The 16,157-nt window shown below is 39.6% G+C and overlaps 1 protein-coding gene across 1 annotated transcript; it reads left to right on the forward strand.

Moving 5' to 3' along the window:
• The first annotated feature begins 8,464 nt into the window (after positions 1 to 8,464).
• RYBP (ring and YY1 binding protein) lies at positions 8,465 to 10,981 on the forward strand. The gene has a single exon (XM_065313025.1). It carries the CDS (start codon positions 8,674 to 8,676, stop codon positions 9,169 to 9,171), a length of 498 nt encoding a protein of 165 aa, XP_065169097.1. The 5' UTR covers positions 8,465 to 8,673; the 3' UTR covers positions 9,172 to 10,981.
• The last annotated feature ends 5,176 nt before the right edge of the window (positions 10,982 to 16,157 follow it).

Consider the following 16,157-nt stretch of genomic DNA (forward strand, 5'->3'; position numbering starts at 1 on the left):
TTTGACTAATCCACACATTTGTTTATAATATCCTGTTGATAACCTAACTTTTTCCCTACTACTAATAAATATTACTTTATAGTTTGTTATTTTAGAGAAGAAAATGAATTCTTTGAGTAAAATTCTTCAATTTAGACAATAAAATCACTGTTTTTCAATATTCACTACAATTGTATATAATATCCGGTTCATAACCTAACTTTTCCCATATCATTAGCAAATATTACCATTTATCTTGTTATTTTGGAAGAATATCCCATTTTTTCAAATTCTTCGACTTGAATCATAAAACCACTGTCCTTGACAAGTCACCACATTTGTTTATAATATAATATCCTATTCCATTCTGTGTATATAATGTTATATGCTATCTGTAATATCACATAACAGCTCAACAAAAGTCTCTTTTAGTCTGCTTGCAGTACTCGTACATACTGCTATGCGCTGATGATAATAATAATAATAATTCCGATACAAATTATAATTCACGTTGCCATGACGACATCACAGTGGGTCGCCTGAATCACGACCGCCAGCGCGCAATATTCGAGCGTCCGTCGTCTAATGTCTAATGCATGGATTCGACAGACGCGTTATAAATATGTAGCAGCGAATAAAATACAGCCGAGAGGAAATTGAAATAACTGAAATCAATTTTAAGGGTTATGGAATTGAAATGAAATCTGCCAATGCCCTAAATGAACCTTAAAACTATTTTAATCTTTTGACGCGTTTTCCAAATTCGATATTTTTTTCATATTAAGCAACACCATAACCTATAAACTGCAACAAAAGCTAATAACGCAAATTTCAACTTTAATAACTGATTATTATTAGTTTTCAGTTTTACAAGTTTCAGAAGAAAACTTTGCGTCGGCCGGTTAAGTGCGCCGTGTGTGTGAGTGTGCGCACGAAGCCCCGGCATATTTCCGTTTATGCATATTTCCTGATTTAGATTCATAAAAGCCTCGACCATGCATGCGTACGTGTGTGCACGTGTGTCGGAGCTCATTTGCATGCACGCCCATGTGCGCAACTTGTAGATATATATACATACATTTTGTATATATGTATGTGAGTACCTGTCAGCCAGCGACCAAACCAACCAAACCAAGTCTCAAGAACGGGCAAACCGACAGACTAGCCACACACAACACTCGCGCACACACATATATTATATATACGCCAGAAAAACGTATAAAAAATAATAAAAAATAAAATATGAACTTAAGAAAACGAAGCGAAGCAAAGCAAAGTCCAAGTTATACACCAGGCCGATCGTCGAGCGCTGGTATTTTTTCCGGAATATGCATAATTATTAAAACTTCTCGGCTTGGCTTGTGTTGTGTTTTTTTTTCAGCCGCACGTCGCCTTTTCTTTCTCGCTCAAATCGGAAAGTTGGACGTTGGAAGTCGAACCGCGTATAATAACAATAAAAAACGCGGTGGTGTGGCCGTGTGGCGATCCGGCTGCGAGATTATGCGCGTATAATATAGGATTGAAACATAAAAACGGCTTGATATAAGCTCTAAATAAATATATAAATAAATAAACGCAAAAAGCTAATCCCGTACTTATCTGGAAAGTAGCACCATCTTCAGGGCGTTCGAATAATCATTCTGTGTCTGCAAAAAAAGAAAATGAAAAAAAATTATTACATGTTCGTAAAATGCATTAATTATGAAATTAAGTAAGAAACCAGCAAGTAGGTAGTTAGTATAAAGTAGTAGTTTAAAGTTTAATTTGCGTAGATTAATTGTAAATTACTATATTTCAACATTTATGCTCCGCCATCTGTTGGTGGTGAGTAAAAGTTGAAATTAAAGGTTAAAAATTATGAAAAAAAATAAAATATTATTACACAAGCATAAAACGTATTAGTTAAGACATTAAGTAAGAGACAAGCAAATAGACAGCTGTAAAGTAGTAGTTTAATATTTAATTTGCGTAAATTAGTTGTAATTAACTGTATTTTAACATTTGTACCACTGCGCCATCTATCGACGCTGAATAAAAGCTAAATTTAAGGTTAAAAATGTTCCACTGGTGGAAATTCGTACGATTAAATAATTGATAGCATTTAAAATCAGTTTTCTGGCAGGAAACCGAAAACTAGGTAAGCCAAACTAAAGTGTACGTAGGTATGCCCGAGCATTCGCGAGTTGGCGCATGTAAATGACAAGAACCTGTAGCGGCCTCCGCGCAAAAGGCGAAAACCGGCGGAGCGTACGCGCTGCTCTGCTGCTGCTGTTGGCTGCATGTGTGTGATCTCATGTGTGCGATGCAAGAGAACTACTCGCGGGTCTCGTGAGTCTCGCTGACGCTAGTCTAGTCATCTCCGACACTGGCGGCACTGGCGCTGGTCCAGGCCTGCCTCGCTGCTGCTGCTGCGCGCGATACGGTTCATCGGATCGTTTCACTTGACTGACTAAAGCAGATATCGCCGGCGCGGCGCGTCGCTATCAAATGTGCCACTTTAATATCGCGGCGGCTGCCTCCGTGCGCCGCGCCGGCGAGTCGCGCCCGTCGCCGACGACGACGACGACGGCGTCCTCGATACGCGCGCCGCGTACGGTTTTCCCGTTTCGGGCGCGCGCGCACGCTGCTGTTCCGTTCGTTTCCAGCGGCTTCACGTGTGTGCAAGTCACCGCCGAAGCCAGGCCAAGCCGAAAGCCCACGGTGTACTTACCTACGGTGTACTGCGAACTCGTATTATTACGCTGCGACACACTATTTTTATCAGGCCAGTGTGGAAAAGCCGGAAAATTATATATTATATATTTAGTTCAAGCTAGAGTCATTCTTGGGCAAAGGTATTCTTTATTCTAGAATCTAGATGTATTACTCATCCGATTCGTCATTGACCATGCGACTTGCCTTGAATTTTATAAGGAAATGACAATTGCATTGGACAATTATTGTTTTATGTGCAAAAAACATCAAATTACTATCAGAATAGTTAAAATTTTGCATAAAACTTTTCAGGAAAAAATTTTTTTCTTAATTTTTCCACCCGTGTTTGTTTTTCGCTGCTCAAATTATTATTATCGCGACAATAAGCGCGCTCAACGCTCCACTCCAATCCGTATTTATATTTTATACGCAAGACGGAAGTGCTTTCATGACTATATCCTGCCGAAGCGTAATTAAAGCATTTCGCCATTCAGCGCGTCGCAATCATTTATGTATTCTTACATGCTCCGCAGCTCCACAGCACGCCGAAAGCCTTAAATATATAGTGCGCCGTTTTCCAGCGGCGCGTCGCCGTCCTATAAAACATATCGCAATCAACTCGCAATCATAAAATTCCGAAATGGATTTTATCGATGTTTTATTTATCCAGCCAAACGAAAACAAATCGCACATAATGCAAAATAAATAATTAGCTAAAAAATTCGGGCGGGATTCATTCATAACTCGAAAAACTCGAAAAATAAAAATGATTTCTATGTACGGAAGTAAGACTTGTACGCATGCGGTGTGAGTGGCCTAATAGTAGCACGCCGAGTAGAAAAATGTACAGAAAAAAAGCCTCCGCGATAATGATACGGAATAACCTATCAATTACACGAGAGCCCCCGCGCAGCAATGGGTATAATACACGACCGCCACCGTTTCGTTACGCTAGCCGGTAGGCCTACTTATGCAATTATCTCGCAAACAACGAAAAAAACGCACACCTAATAAAGCACCATGAAATTCCACCAATACGAAAATCAATCAGACATTCCAATTAACTGCGATTCTATTTTTAAATTTTTTACATCTCCACGCGAAACAACCAACAAAAAACAAAGAAATACGCGCAAAAAATGTTCAACTCGTAGATATTCGCAAAGTTCAATTTAAGTTGAGAGTTTTAATTAAATTAAACCATTACCTGCGACTTAATCAAATTCCTCAAACCTATACAATCCGCAAACGCTCGGCTAATCAATAAATTACACTAGTTTCCTGACTGTTTTCTGTCTTGTTGTTGTTTTTCTTTTTTGTATTTAGTTGGAATTCTTTGGATTCATGCAACAATTTGTGAAAAATGCGTTCATTTAGATTCTTCCGCTTCATTTCCACGTTTTTTTTTTTTTCTCTTCACGTTTTGGATACAAAGAAACAGGACAACAAAGAAACAAAGTTTTGCCAAAGCGATGAAAAATCGTCAACGGCGTAAAATCGTTTCGCTTTACGATACGACTAGCAGCGTGACAGGACAGGTTGGTGCAAGTGGTAAATTCGCCCGGCGCTAATGAGGGAATATCGTTCTTTAATGTCTGTTTGAACGCGGCTTATTAACGTCTCCGGCGAGCTGCGTGCCTTAATAATGCGCATCCATCATTTCCACCAAGAACCAGAACCAGAATAGGTACAACATCAGCATCCTCGTGAAGAATTCGTAACATAGACACGTGTAAAATGTAAAATCACTTTTTTTTAAATTTTTTGCTTTTTTCTGTTTTTATTTTATTTTAATGTAATTTAAATTTGAGGTAAAATTCTAAATTCGGTTTCAATAGTTTTGCTAACCAGGCACACGCCGCTGGAAATGAAACTGGCTGACGTTGCGAATTCGTAACGCAGAGCGCCACCGCAAGCTCGTCAACCTCAGACCAGAACATAGCAGACCAACGAAGTGCGAGTGAGCGAGAGAGAGATAGCGTGTGGTCGTGCCACGCTTTGCGGTGGCGGTGTGCGGCTTGAAACCGCCGTCGAAACACATTTGCATGGGGACAACCTTCACACAGAGACTTTACAATAAAAAACTATAAATATTCGCATCCACAATGCGTAAAATCAACTTTTTTCAACCTACAGCCGCCATTTTAATAGCTATGAAAGAAATTTTGCAATATACGAATGTCTAATATTGAATAAACAGTTTGTATGATGTTTGGCGTGTTTGTATTTGATTATTTTAAGTTGGCAAGCGTAAAAATCAAAGTTGGAAAACTTGCGATGGAAGAGTCGTAGGGGCGGCAAGTCGAGTTTGTTTTACGCCCGATTCACACGGAAACAATTCGATGGCAACGCAAATACGGTTTCACAATTTCCATCCCGCGTAGCATTGTGCGTTGCTGCGCACGGCGTTCGTTAGGTTTGCTTTTCATCGCACCCCGCGTCCTAGGGTTTGCATATACCCCATACCCGCCCTTCATTGTCGCGCGGTTCCACCTTTTGCTTGCTTCCAATTTGTGAACTTCGTTTCCTTGCGCCAGATTCTCAACATCAACAGAAATCAACTTTTTTTTCTTCTCTCTGCGTTTGAAATAATTTCACTTTCCCGAAAATTTCTTCAACATAGGCGGGTCTATGAAGGATGATGTGCTCAGTTCGTAATTCACACGATAAATTATGCATTTTACGCCGGCATACGATATTCATATCGGTCGGTGGTTGTGCGCGCCGTGGCGTCAGACTCCCCCACAACGCTGTCACGCGTGACAGTTACATGGGTTCGGTTTATGTCTTCGAAGGCTTTCCACCAGCCTTCGCGGTGCAATCTTGGCAGGTCCGACGCTTGGATATTGTTCCACGCCACCCAGTGCGAGGGGTAGTGTGTTGGCACGCCGGCGGGGAGGTTGGAGGAGTCGAGGGTGAAGCCGAGGGATGCGTGTGCACGTCGACTTCCAAGTTAGACTTTGACGCGACGTGGATTTCTTGCCTGCAAAGCGAGGACCACCTCGTGCAACCCCACTAGGCCTTCCTTGTCTTGACTTGCTGGAGTCAGACATGCACTGACAATTTCTTCACTAAACACAGGGTTTAACTTAGACTCATAGAGGAAGAACCTCAGGTGGTTTAGTTGGTTTGTTTCTACAAAGGGAACAGAATTCAAAATTCAACATATCACAACACACACACGGAATTCTCTGAGATTACTAATGAAAATTTAATTTTTAATTATACTCTTTGTGTATGTGTATGTGTAGTACTTCAAAAAGTTGCATTCCGAAACTAAAACTTGAGCGTAGAAACAAAAAAGTCAACTCGAGTTGGAATTCTTGGAATTGTGCATCGAAGGAAAAAAAGTTACCGCATCTCGAGCGCTGCGTTGCGGTGTGTTCCAAGAAGCTCCTTGTGTCTTCTCGGTCGAGAATCAAGACCAAGTCCAACATTTTCAGTGGCTTCACGTTTTCGGTGTGTTTTTTTTTTCTTCTTCTTCACAGTGTGTGTGTTTGACGTTGTGAAGTTCGGATCTTTGGCATTCGTATTTTTTCCGTGCCTTCATTCTTTTCTGTTGCATCAGGTACTTAAACTCAGAGCATCGCTTTTTTCTCTTGTGGAGCCAAGACGATGATCAAATAAGACGACCGATGGAGGAGGGCGGATGGAGGAATCTACCTGCCGAAACATTCCCAAAGACGACAAAGAGAATTCGATAACCACCACGTGGTTTTCAGCCGAGAAAACCATTGATATACGCATGAAAAACGCACACAAAGAAAGTGACCGAGTCATAATCACCAGGAAAGGACCTTCGTGATCTCATATTGTTATTGTTATTATCACGCACGTGAGAAAAGAAAAAGGTGACTCACGATGCACTTGTTCTTCGAATATTTCCAATACATCAATACAAACACACACAAACTCATTAATTTAAAAATTTTAAGCTATAGTATTGCTTAATTTGAATTTTTTTGATTATATTGCTGACGCACGTAAAAAATCAACAAAAAAAAACGTAAACAAAGAACATGATGAAGTCATCGATGCGTGGAACTCGCGCGCGCACACACAGCTTGGGAAATCTCACTAGTAAATTTGAAACTTTTGCGCGGGGCAAAAAAAGCGAAAACATTTTGCAACTTTAGCGGTGTGAAAACAACGTAGCCACGTTGGCAATTATTGCCCAAACATAGGCATTGCAAACTATCCAGAATAATAAATCAAGCAAACAATAAACACGGAATTTCCGCCAATGCAAAAATCAACGATTTTTGAAGTTGCATTTCATTTCATTTCATTTTAGCAAACTTCAAAATTGTGTTGCATCGCGTGCAACAAGAGTTCTCGCTGCACGTTGTGTTGCACGTGCATTTGTGCATTCGCAAGGGTATAACATCCACCAACATCCGATGGGCGACGTGCGATGCGTGTTCGGTTCTGTTCCTCTGTTCTTCATTTCGAATTCTTTTCCACCAGTCGCGGTTGTACCTGACTGCATAGTGTATACACACAAACACAGACACAACCATCGCATGCATTTCAGTCTCGGGACAGAAGTTTAGGTGGATGTAGAAGAGGTAGACATGCATCGCCTGACGTGCATCGTGAATGTATACAGTCACCAGTCTCTACCTCTACCTATGTTGAAGCAGTTTTTCAGTTCGGCTCGGCGTTTTTGTTGTGTGTGTTTTTTTTTTCAGCGTATGAGTGTGCGTGCGAAGGTATTGTACGAAGGAGTAGTACACGTCTGACTTGATAGCCAGCATGCGATCGTGGCTACGTGCACGCTATCCAAAGAAAAAAATGCTATTCAAGTGAATAGAAATATTTTTTGGTAAAAAATCACTTAGATTCTTCAGAAAAAAATTAATTTTTAATTTCTCTAGATTATGTAGATCTGCAGGTTATGTATTTATGTATGACATGTGTCAGAATAGTCATATCTGTCATGTTGGAACATGTATATCAGAAGGGTAATGCGCGTCCACATAAATTAGCAATTTCGCATCCTCGGGGCGATTGTGAGGTATCAGCGGCATCCGCGTCCAAATTAGACAGCATAATGGACTATGCCGTCCAGCAAAGCGATAAAATTAACTTTGCATAAACAATCGAAAATTGCCATAAACTATGGATGCATAGCTGCGCATTCTACGTCGGCGTTCATCATGACTAATTACAAACTAGATTATACAAATATTACTAATACAACGAATACCTGATGGTGAATTGGAACATTTCATCTATGTGTGGTCAAAGGCGCGCGCATTTTGTGCAATTGACAAAATTGGAAAATACACTTGTAGCACGCAGAGATTAAGCAGGTTGTAGATTAATCTTTCCGATTGAAAGTGGTAAAAGTTGTTTGGGAAGACTGCGCGCCGAACGTTAAACAAACAGCCGCTCGATAAATCACGCGACTAGTGGGCAATAAAAGCATGCTGCGACGGGCAAACGCCGATGATAAATAAAAACAAACGTTTGTGATTTATTCGTAAATACGTAAAGCATTCGTATGCTTGTGAACGGCGTACAGAAGCGAGGAGATTCAGTGTGTGAATGGAGCAAACTCAAATACAACCGACAACCGGCAACGTCGCATTTTAAATTCATTCGTAAACATAAATTAATCTTAAAATTTTAGTGTTATTCATATAATAATTAGTTTGTATGTTAATATATGTTATATTTTAAATGTTTTTGATGTTTTTTGTTAATTTTAACGTGTATTTCTATTATTTTTTAAATAAAATATATTTGGTGATACGCTTGGCAACGTTGCGACTGGGAGTATTCGTATAGAGGGGGTTTGGCGCTTGACGCGGCGCGCACACAAGCCGAAAAATGGCCGCTCGCTCGCGACACGATCAACATCGCCGCGCCGCAAAATGACCGCCGCGTTCAGCAAGCGTTATCACCGCCGCGTTGCCGTCCTCTGATGCCCGGCCGCCGCCGCGGTGCCGGTGTCCTCGCAGCAGTGCCAGTGCCAACCCAGCCGCCGCCGCCTCCATGGACCACAAGAAGTCGTCGCCGATGCGCCGCACCAAGCGGCAGGCGAAGGCCGCCCTCGAGGACAACTTCTGGGACTGCAGCGTGTGCACGTACCGCAACAACGCCGAGGCGTTCAAGTGCCTCATGTGCGACGTGCGAAAGGGCACGTCGACGCGAAAACCGCGCATTAATCCGCAGCTGGTGGCCCAGCAGGTCGCCAGCCAATTCCTGCCGGCGGCGACGAGCACCCACCCCGCGCCGCCGGTCGGTAGACACCACCATCATCATCCACGCGGGCTAGGCAAAGATAAACGCGCGCTGAAGAAGCGTCGCCATCCAGCGCGGCTCAAGAATGTCGATAGAAGCACGGCGCAGACGAGGGAGGTGACCGTCAACAGCGTCACCGTCGTCATCACCGAGTACAAGCCCAAAGCAGCGAAGTCACAGGATGCGGCCGCCAACACCAGCAGTTCTTCCTCGGAATCGCATAGTGAGTCTAGCATGGACGCGCGGTGAGGCCCATAACCTCAAAACGATGACAACGCAACAAATACGACTTCAACCGTTGCAACGGCAGAAAAACCAATCGAGAACTCACCACGACTTTGTTTAACAACACAGCGTTGTTATAGTTTGTTAGTTAGTGGTGTTTTTAGTTAGTTAAAGTGAAAATTATGTTGCGTTAACTGCGCATGCGCCGCAGAGAAACAGAAGCAGTGATAAATTGAACTTGAAGGACTTGCTTTGCCAAAAAGAACTTATTTATTTGGTGTTGTGCACGAACAGTGACAGAAAACATGGTTACCTATAATTTTGTACATAGCGAACACAATTCGACAATGAAGAAACTGCATGAGATGATGGATTCAGGAATATTACTATCCAAGGACTTTGTTTATATCAGCCGCCATAACTGCCATACTTTTAAACACATAGGGTGTTTCCATATTTAAAAAAAAAAATTAATTTTATTGATTTTGTTTTGCAATTTTGTTTACTTCATGAAACATCCTATGTGTTTCTGTCATATTGGCGCTATTTACACTACAAATGTACACTGCCCATAATATTTCACTTGTTAAATTAATTTTCGACTTATACTTGGCAAAATTATATACATAATTATTTGTTTTCGAGGACTTGCATTTGATTTTGTTTTACTTGTACTTGAATTCTTCAAAACAAGACTGATAAGATTACAATGACGCACGTAAACACAAAACAAAACAATACACAAATTGATAATAGAGAGAGGGGGTGCAAAAAACGCGACACACGACCAGAGCAGCCGAATTAATTGCCAGTGCACACCGCGCGTAATTGTCGCATTATTTTTTCGAGCGTTTTTAATTAATGGAATCGACCGGCGAAATTGGTTATAATTGAACGTCGCGAGTGGCGCGCCGTAATTAACACGCTCGCGCACCGGGCGCGCAGCGTTTTTCCGATTCGTGTTACACATGCATCTCTCCACATGCGTGGAAATTGTGAAAAGGGGATGCATTTGTGCACGCGCGCGGCAATTTTCAGCTTTATTTACTAACCTCATCGAACGCGTGTTTGGGATTGTTGTTCGGCTCGAAATTGCCGTTTTTTGCGCGGCGCGCGCGCGTTTTTTTTTTTATAAATGTTTTGTTTGGTCTCTAATTCGTTTACGAACGCCACACGCAGTGTGTCAGTGTGTGTATGTGTGTTTGCTTATCAATTAACGAAGCGATAAAATTATCTACATCACGCATTTCACACCGAATCGGAATGAGAATGACGATAATGTATTTCGAACAACAAATGAATCGTAAACTAAAGAAATCTTAATTTTTTTTCCTGCAGGGGGGAAAAAGTACAAAAACGAGGCCTACATATGTTAATTAATTCATAACACACATGCACACACAGTAATTTCCCACATCCTTAAATGCGCATTTTACGAGTGCACCTCGAAAACGATAAACACATCACATGAAATCAGTTTGTTTACAGCTTCGCATTGAAAATGCATTTATTGTATGTAAAATACTGTATAATTGTAAATTACGTTGAGATGAGAAACGAAAAAAGAAACTATACTACGTAAAAAAAAAACACGATAGAAGCTGTTCTATTATCGCTTACAAAAGTGTACGATTAACACATTGTATTTAAATCAATGCGCTGCACGCAAATTGAAATCGAAATGGAAATGGAAATTGAAATTACCTAATTGCTCATTGTTGATATTGTATATTGATATGAATGAATATTATGACTATTTATGATGATGTGTCGACGGCGACGAGACGTGTAAAACTATTAAATGAATTATAATATACGGCGATTTATTTTATTACATTGTTATTGTCATCAGCGATTTATTTATTTACACATTATTTGATGGCTGTATTATTTACACGCGTGTGTGTAATGTGTTGATCAAGTTTTCACCTGGAATTGTACTCCTGTATATAGTTGGTACATAGATTCCTGGTGTTTGTGCGCGGTTTGTGAATGTTGTTTACTCCTTTGAAACCGCGTACGACGCGCGCACCTATTTATTTCAGTTGCGCGCCGCAGTTAGCTGTAATTTACAATGCGCACTCGTCGCGTTGTCGATAACTCACGTGTAGTTACAGCTGTTCGGACGGTTCGCACGAGTTGGAAAATGTGTGGCTTATTCTTAATTCGGATTTTGGGTGTTAGCCACTGCTGCCAACCAACCAACGTGGAGCAGTGACCAAAAAAGACGCAAATCTTCAATATTTCATATTAATCTATATTTATTATACAGGGTGTTTCTATGTATTATCTGGAGTTAATTTAAAATAGTCGTAAATCATATTTTTGGTAAGTATTTATTTGAAAAGTTTTTGTTTTATTTTATTTTTTCTGTTTCAAGGAAATAATGTGTTTATCTCACATGTGCCCTGATTTTAAGTCGGAGAAAAAAACTTTCTAGGAAAATAGAAAATTTGAGAGCGTCAGTAGCGGTGCGATATGTTTGGCATCGCGCGTCACGTGGAAAATGGAAAATAGTTTTCACACGTTCTATTTCAAACTTAAACCGGGCTTCAACCGTTCAATGTAAACCGATTTAAAGCAAAATTACGCAAATATTTTCTTATTCTACGGCACAATTAATTATATAATCATACATACCCCTTTTTACTAAATTTTCAGGTTTATAATTAAGATAAGATTCATGTTTCTGATATATTAGCATTACACAACTTTTGTCTTTAGTTTTTTGATGTTTTAATAGTTATTTTGCTCATTTGAGCGAAAATTAATTCAAATATAGCTATAAATAGCACAATATCAGTAAGTTTGTTTCATATATATATAGATGTGTACTACAACTAGCGACCTCTGTGACTTAGTAGTTTTGAAATATCATCCACAAAACTAATATCACCGTGAGTTTAAAGTGTAAACTTTTACTATTAGTATTTTAGTTAACTTATACACTACTTTTGTTAGTTAAGCGTTAACAAAGTTCGCCCAAGTTCATTTCGTGACGTGCGAAGGCTCTGCAGCTAGGCAACCAGGGATGGTGCGCCCCACAAAAGCGTAATTTTGTTATATTGATGAGCAAACGTGGCGCGATCAATATTAATGGTTGCCGAAATGAAATTCCAACAGCGCCATTATGTTTTAGGGTTAGCGTCAGACTTTAGAGTCCAGAACCGGGACCCGCCATACTCATTTCGGCAATAGTTCTGCAATAGTATTTTCCATTGCCTACAGAAGCAGATTTATTACAAAACTCACCACTGTGCGCTGCGCACATTTAATTTAAATTCTATTTTGAAATGTGAAAATTGTCGACAGCAACATAAACAACAAAACGAAACACAAAATGGCGACACATATTTGACAAGTTCGATTCAATTTTTAACCGCAAACAATATGTATTTAGAGTTTAATTATAATTCGTTTGTTCTAATCAACGCTCGAAAATGTTAAATTCGCTGTTTGCGCCGAGGCGCGCAACGTGCGCGCACACACTGGGAAATTCTATTAATTAGAAATCGACTTCAAATTTGGCAAATGGCAATATACACACATTCGAATCAAAGCGTGTATGGTATGGCCTAAAAGTTGATTATCCGATTTCCGGGACGCCACGATTACGACCGACAACAAATTTAGTTATCATGGATCGGCAGCAACTTGCCACTGAGCATCTAATTAACGTTATGTAAACAAATGATTAATCAGCAACAAACTGCATTGTAATTACATTTTTTTTTAATTTCAAATATAGGATAAGTATTTAGTTATTAACGCGTAAAAAATCACATCTAGGTTAGGGTTAAGTATTGCCAGTTACTAAAGATGTTCAAAAAACATTTATTTTGGTTGGTTTTCCCAAATTATTCAATTTTTAAAATGATTTTTTAATAGTTTTCAATGAAATACGATAAACTATTTTCAAAACTAATATTTATGAAAATATTAAATGTACAGCGTGTTCAAAGAATATTCAATCAAAGAAAACTTAAATTAATATTTCTAGAAATAATTTGTGAACAAATTCCCATTTTTTCGCAATTATAACACAAAAAAACAATTTTTTGACTGTTGCTAGTAATATTATGAAATTTCATAGACACTGACGCCATCTATCGTCACAAAAAAGTAAGAAAGTTCCAATACCGAGTTTCTTGAAATAATCTTGGTCGGCATTTATGTTCTAGACACTCCAGCGCGTTTTTTTCTGTTGTTGTTATTCTTCGCCGTGAATCCGTGATGCTCGCGACTCCTCGCGACCGTCGCGAACTAACGGTGAATCGGGCGCGCACGAATTCAAAGACGCGAAGGTCGACACTTTTATTCGTGCCGCTCTGAAGCCGTTGCTGTTTATGACATGTGATGTAATGGCCCCGACGAAACAAAACAAAACACCAACTTTCATTAAAACACTAAATTTTATACCAATTCCATTATACAAAAAAACGCATGCGAAAAAAAACCTTGACAATATTTATAAATATTCCATATTTATATATATATATTCCAAGTTTTCGCAATTCTATTTAAATTTATTTAGCCGCAAGGTGTAAAAACCGACACATGCACACACACACAATCAACGCAATGTAATAATAACGATGGTAATCATTGAAATCCTTGAAAACTGCAGCCGCGCAACCGGCGCACAACATTTACACGACTTTGCGCCTCCGTGGGTGCAACAATGACATCAAAGAAAGAACGCACACCGAGCGAACCGATAAATCTTGGCGAAAAAATACCGAAAGCAACCAACAGCCAGAGTCTTGCAATGATTTGCAACATTTGCCACTTCCAACTTCCACAACACATAAAAACATTTATAATCATAATCAACACATAAACATGTCAAAAGTGAAGTTATTTAGAAGTTTTAAATAATAAACCTTTTTTCAGCTGGTATAAAACAAAAGGAATTATGTTTGTTGCATTCGGTGACCTTGAGTAAGCACAAACAAAAAAGAAAACGTTATTTTACTCTAGTAAATGCGCGAATAAATTAAAATTGTTATTGCATCGACGAGGATGCAAAAGGTTCGGCGAGGTTTCGCCTTGATGTCGTGATCGAACAATTGGCATGAGTCAGAACCGGCAGGAATTGCAGGAACAATCAGGAATTCACTTCGCGTTGTAAAAAATCACCTCAATGCCATCACAAACAATTATTATCTATTTAAAGTTATTTTGGGCGCGTGCAATACTTTTTCTTCAAATTTTATTTTTTCCGCACCTTTTTTTCTCTCTGGTGTAAAATGTTAATTTTAATTTAATTAATTAAAGTTTCACGCCATCGCGTGGAATTAAATTCGGCATCAGTTTTTGTGCGAGTGCCGTGTGTGCCGCTTTTTATTGTATTAATTAACGAAATTTAGCATATAAATTTAATACGAAAGCGAGTGTGCGTTCCCTGGGCCTGAAACGCAACCGCAAAAAAAAAGAAACATGAAACGTGTGAGACGCACACGAAACAAAAGTGTAGCAAGTGTAACAAACAAAAACGTTTCTTTATAGTGTATATTATTCATTATTTTTTAATCTGGATAATTAATTATTAATTACTGCAGTTGGTCGGTGAGTGCGTGATCTACTTTCCACAAAAAATATTTTCATTTTTTATTCAGTTCCTTCGAAAAAATACCGCGAATGTTTGTGTTATTTTAATTTGTTATTTTTTCCTCGTGCATTGTTTTCCTTATTAAATTTGCTATTTATTTTTTCGAGGTTGTCGAATGTTTTCCAGCATTGTGCATTCCTGGAGCGCTTGTAAGTTTTCCTTCGCATCGTCTTTTTCACATTTCACATTTTCTCTCAGAGGGCAGCGAGTTTTTGTATGTATGTTTGCCGCTGTCGGTCGCGTTCCGTTTTTTTTTTCTGTTTTCTCGTGCTGCTCGGCGTTGTACATGTTCGTTTTGTTGCTTTTGTACCTTCATGTTTTGTTGTATAACTTCTCGTTTTACTTTTCACTTGTTTTCCATTTTTTTGTGTTTGCTGCAGCCTTATTTCTTTGCTGTTTTTGTTTGTCTGGTTGTGTGCTGTGTTTTTCCTGCCAACACTCGTTATTATTTTTTGTTTTGGCAAACAATAAACACAATTTATTTAAATAAATATTATCGCGCTAGTTTTATTTCCGCCACACACACCCACACACACAAATAAAAAATACAAGTTTGTTGTTAGCGCATGTTTTGTCGAATCGTTGGATAGTTTCAAGTGGCTTGCGAGTCCGACGACGTTTTCTTATCACACACAACGCCGTGCCAGGGCCCGCCGACCGGATTCCTCTCTGCGTTGCCATGACAACCAAACTAACACACAGCATACTATACTACACCCAACACACACACATACAAATTGATATAAACCAAACGCATCTGCATACTATCCAGCACACATTTATGATTACATTAGTATGTGTGCATGTATGTATGTAGAGAGTGTAACGCAAACATACTCAGAAATTCATGCAAACAAAACTCGACAGACGCAATGCATGCATACACACATGCGGACATTGTGCTTGTATGAGAGTCGGGCAAACAGCGCTCGCAGAGTTCACATTCGCAGTCTAGTGTGTAACTCGAGAGATGCGAAGAGAGAAATTCGAGATACCAGCGTTCAGACGTCGGAAAGGAGCCTGCGACGCCCGAGCCTCGCAGGACGCGGAATTAATTCTCAAGTTACAAACATTCCTAGCCTCCAACAAAAACAAGAACACGAAAAAAATACGCACAACTTTTTTTTTTTTCAACAAAAAGAAATTTCGAAAATTATAAATTATTTAGCGTCTATTATAACGGAGTCGGACGAAAGTTTGAACCGTTTAGTTAAAATTAAAAACAAGAAAATAAAAAATATCTACGCCTTCGTTAGTGGATGCGTTCATACGTAGGAAATTCGTGCGATGCCCGCTTCGATTCGGTTGGATCGCGCCCGGATTCGACGACCATGGCGCGCTGAATAAGCGCATAAACACCGTACACAACGTACGAACTGTTATTAATAAACATTACACG

This window comes from Atheta coriaria, unplaced genomic scaffold (genome assembly GCF_025399875.1).
Source record: "Atheta coriaria isolate IRGN ID8LTWV9N9 unplaced genomic scaffold, Caltech_Dcor_3.1 hic_scaffold_9_pilon, whole genome shotgun sequence".
In the NCBI taxonomy this organism is placed as follows: Eukaryota; Metazoa; Arthropoda; class Insecta; order Coleoptera; family Staphylinidae; genus Dalotia; species Dalotia coriaria.

Bases quoted from the DNA above. Each gene is read 5' to 3' on its own strand.
- RYBP (XM_065313025.1), top strand. From the start codon at position 8,674: ATGGACCACAAGAAGTCGTCGCCGATGCGCCGCACCAAGCGGCAGGCG.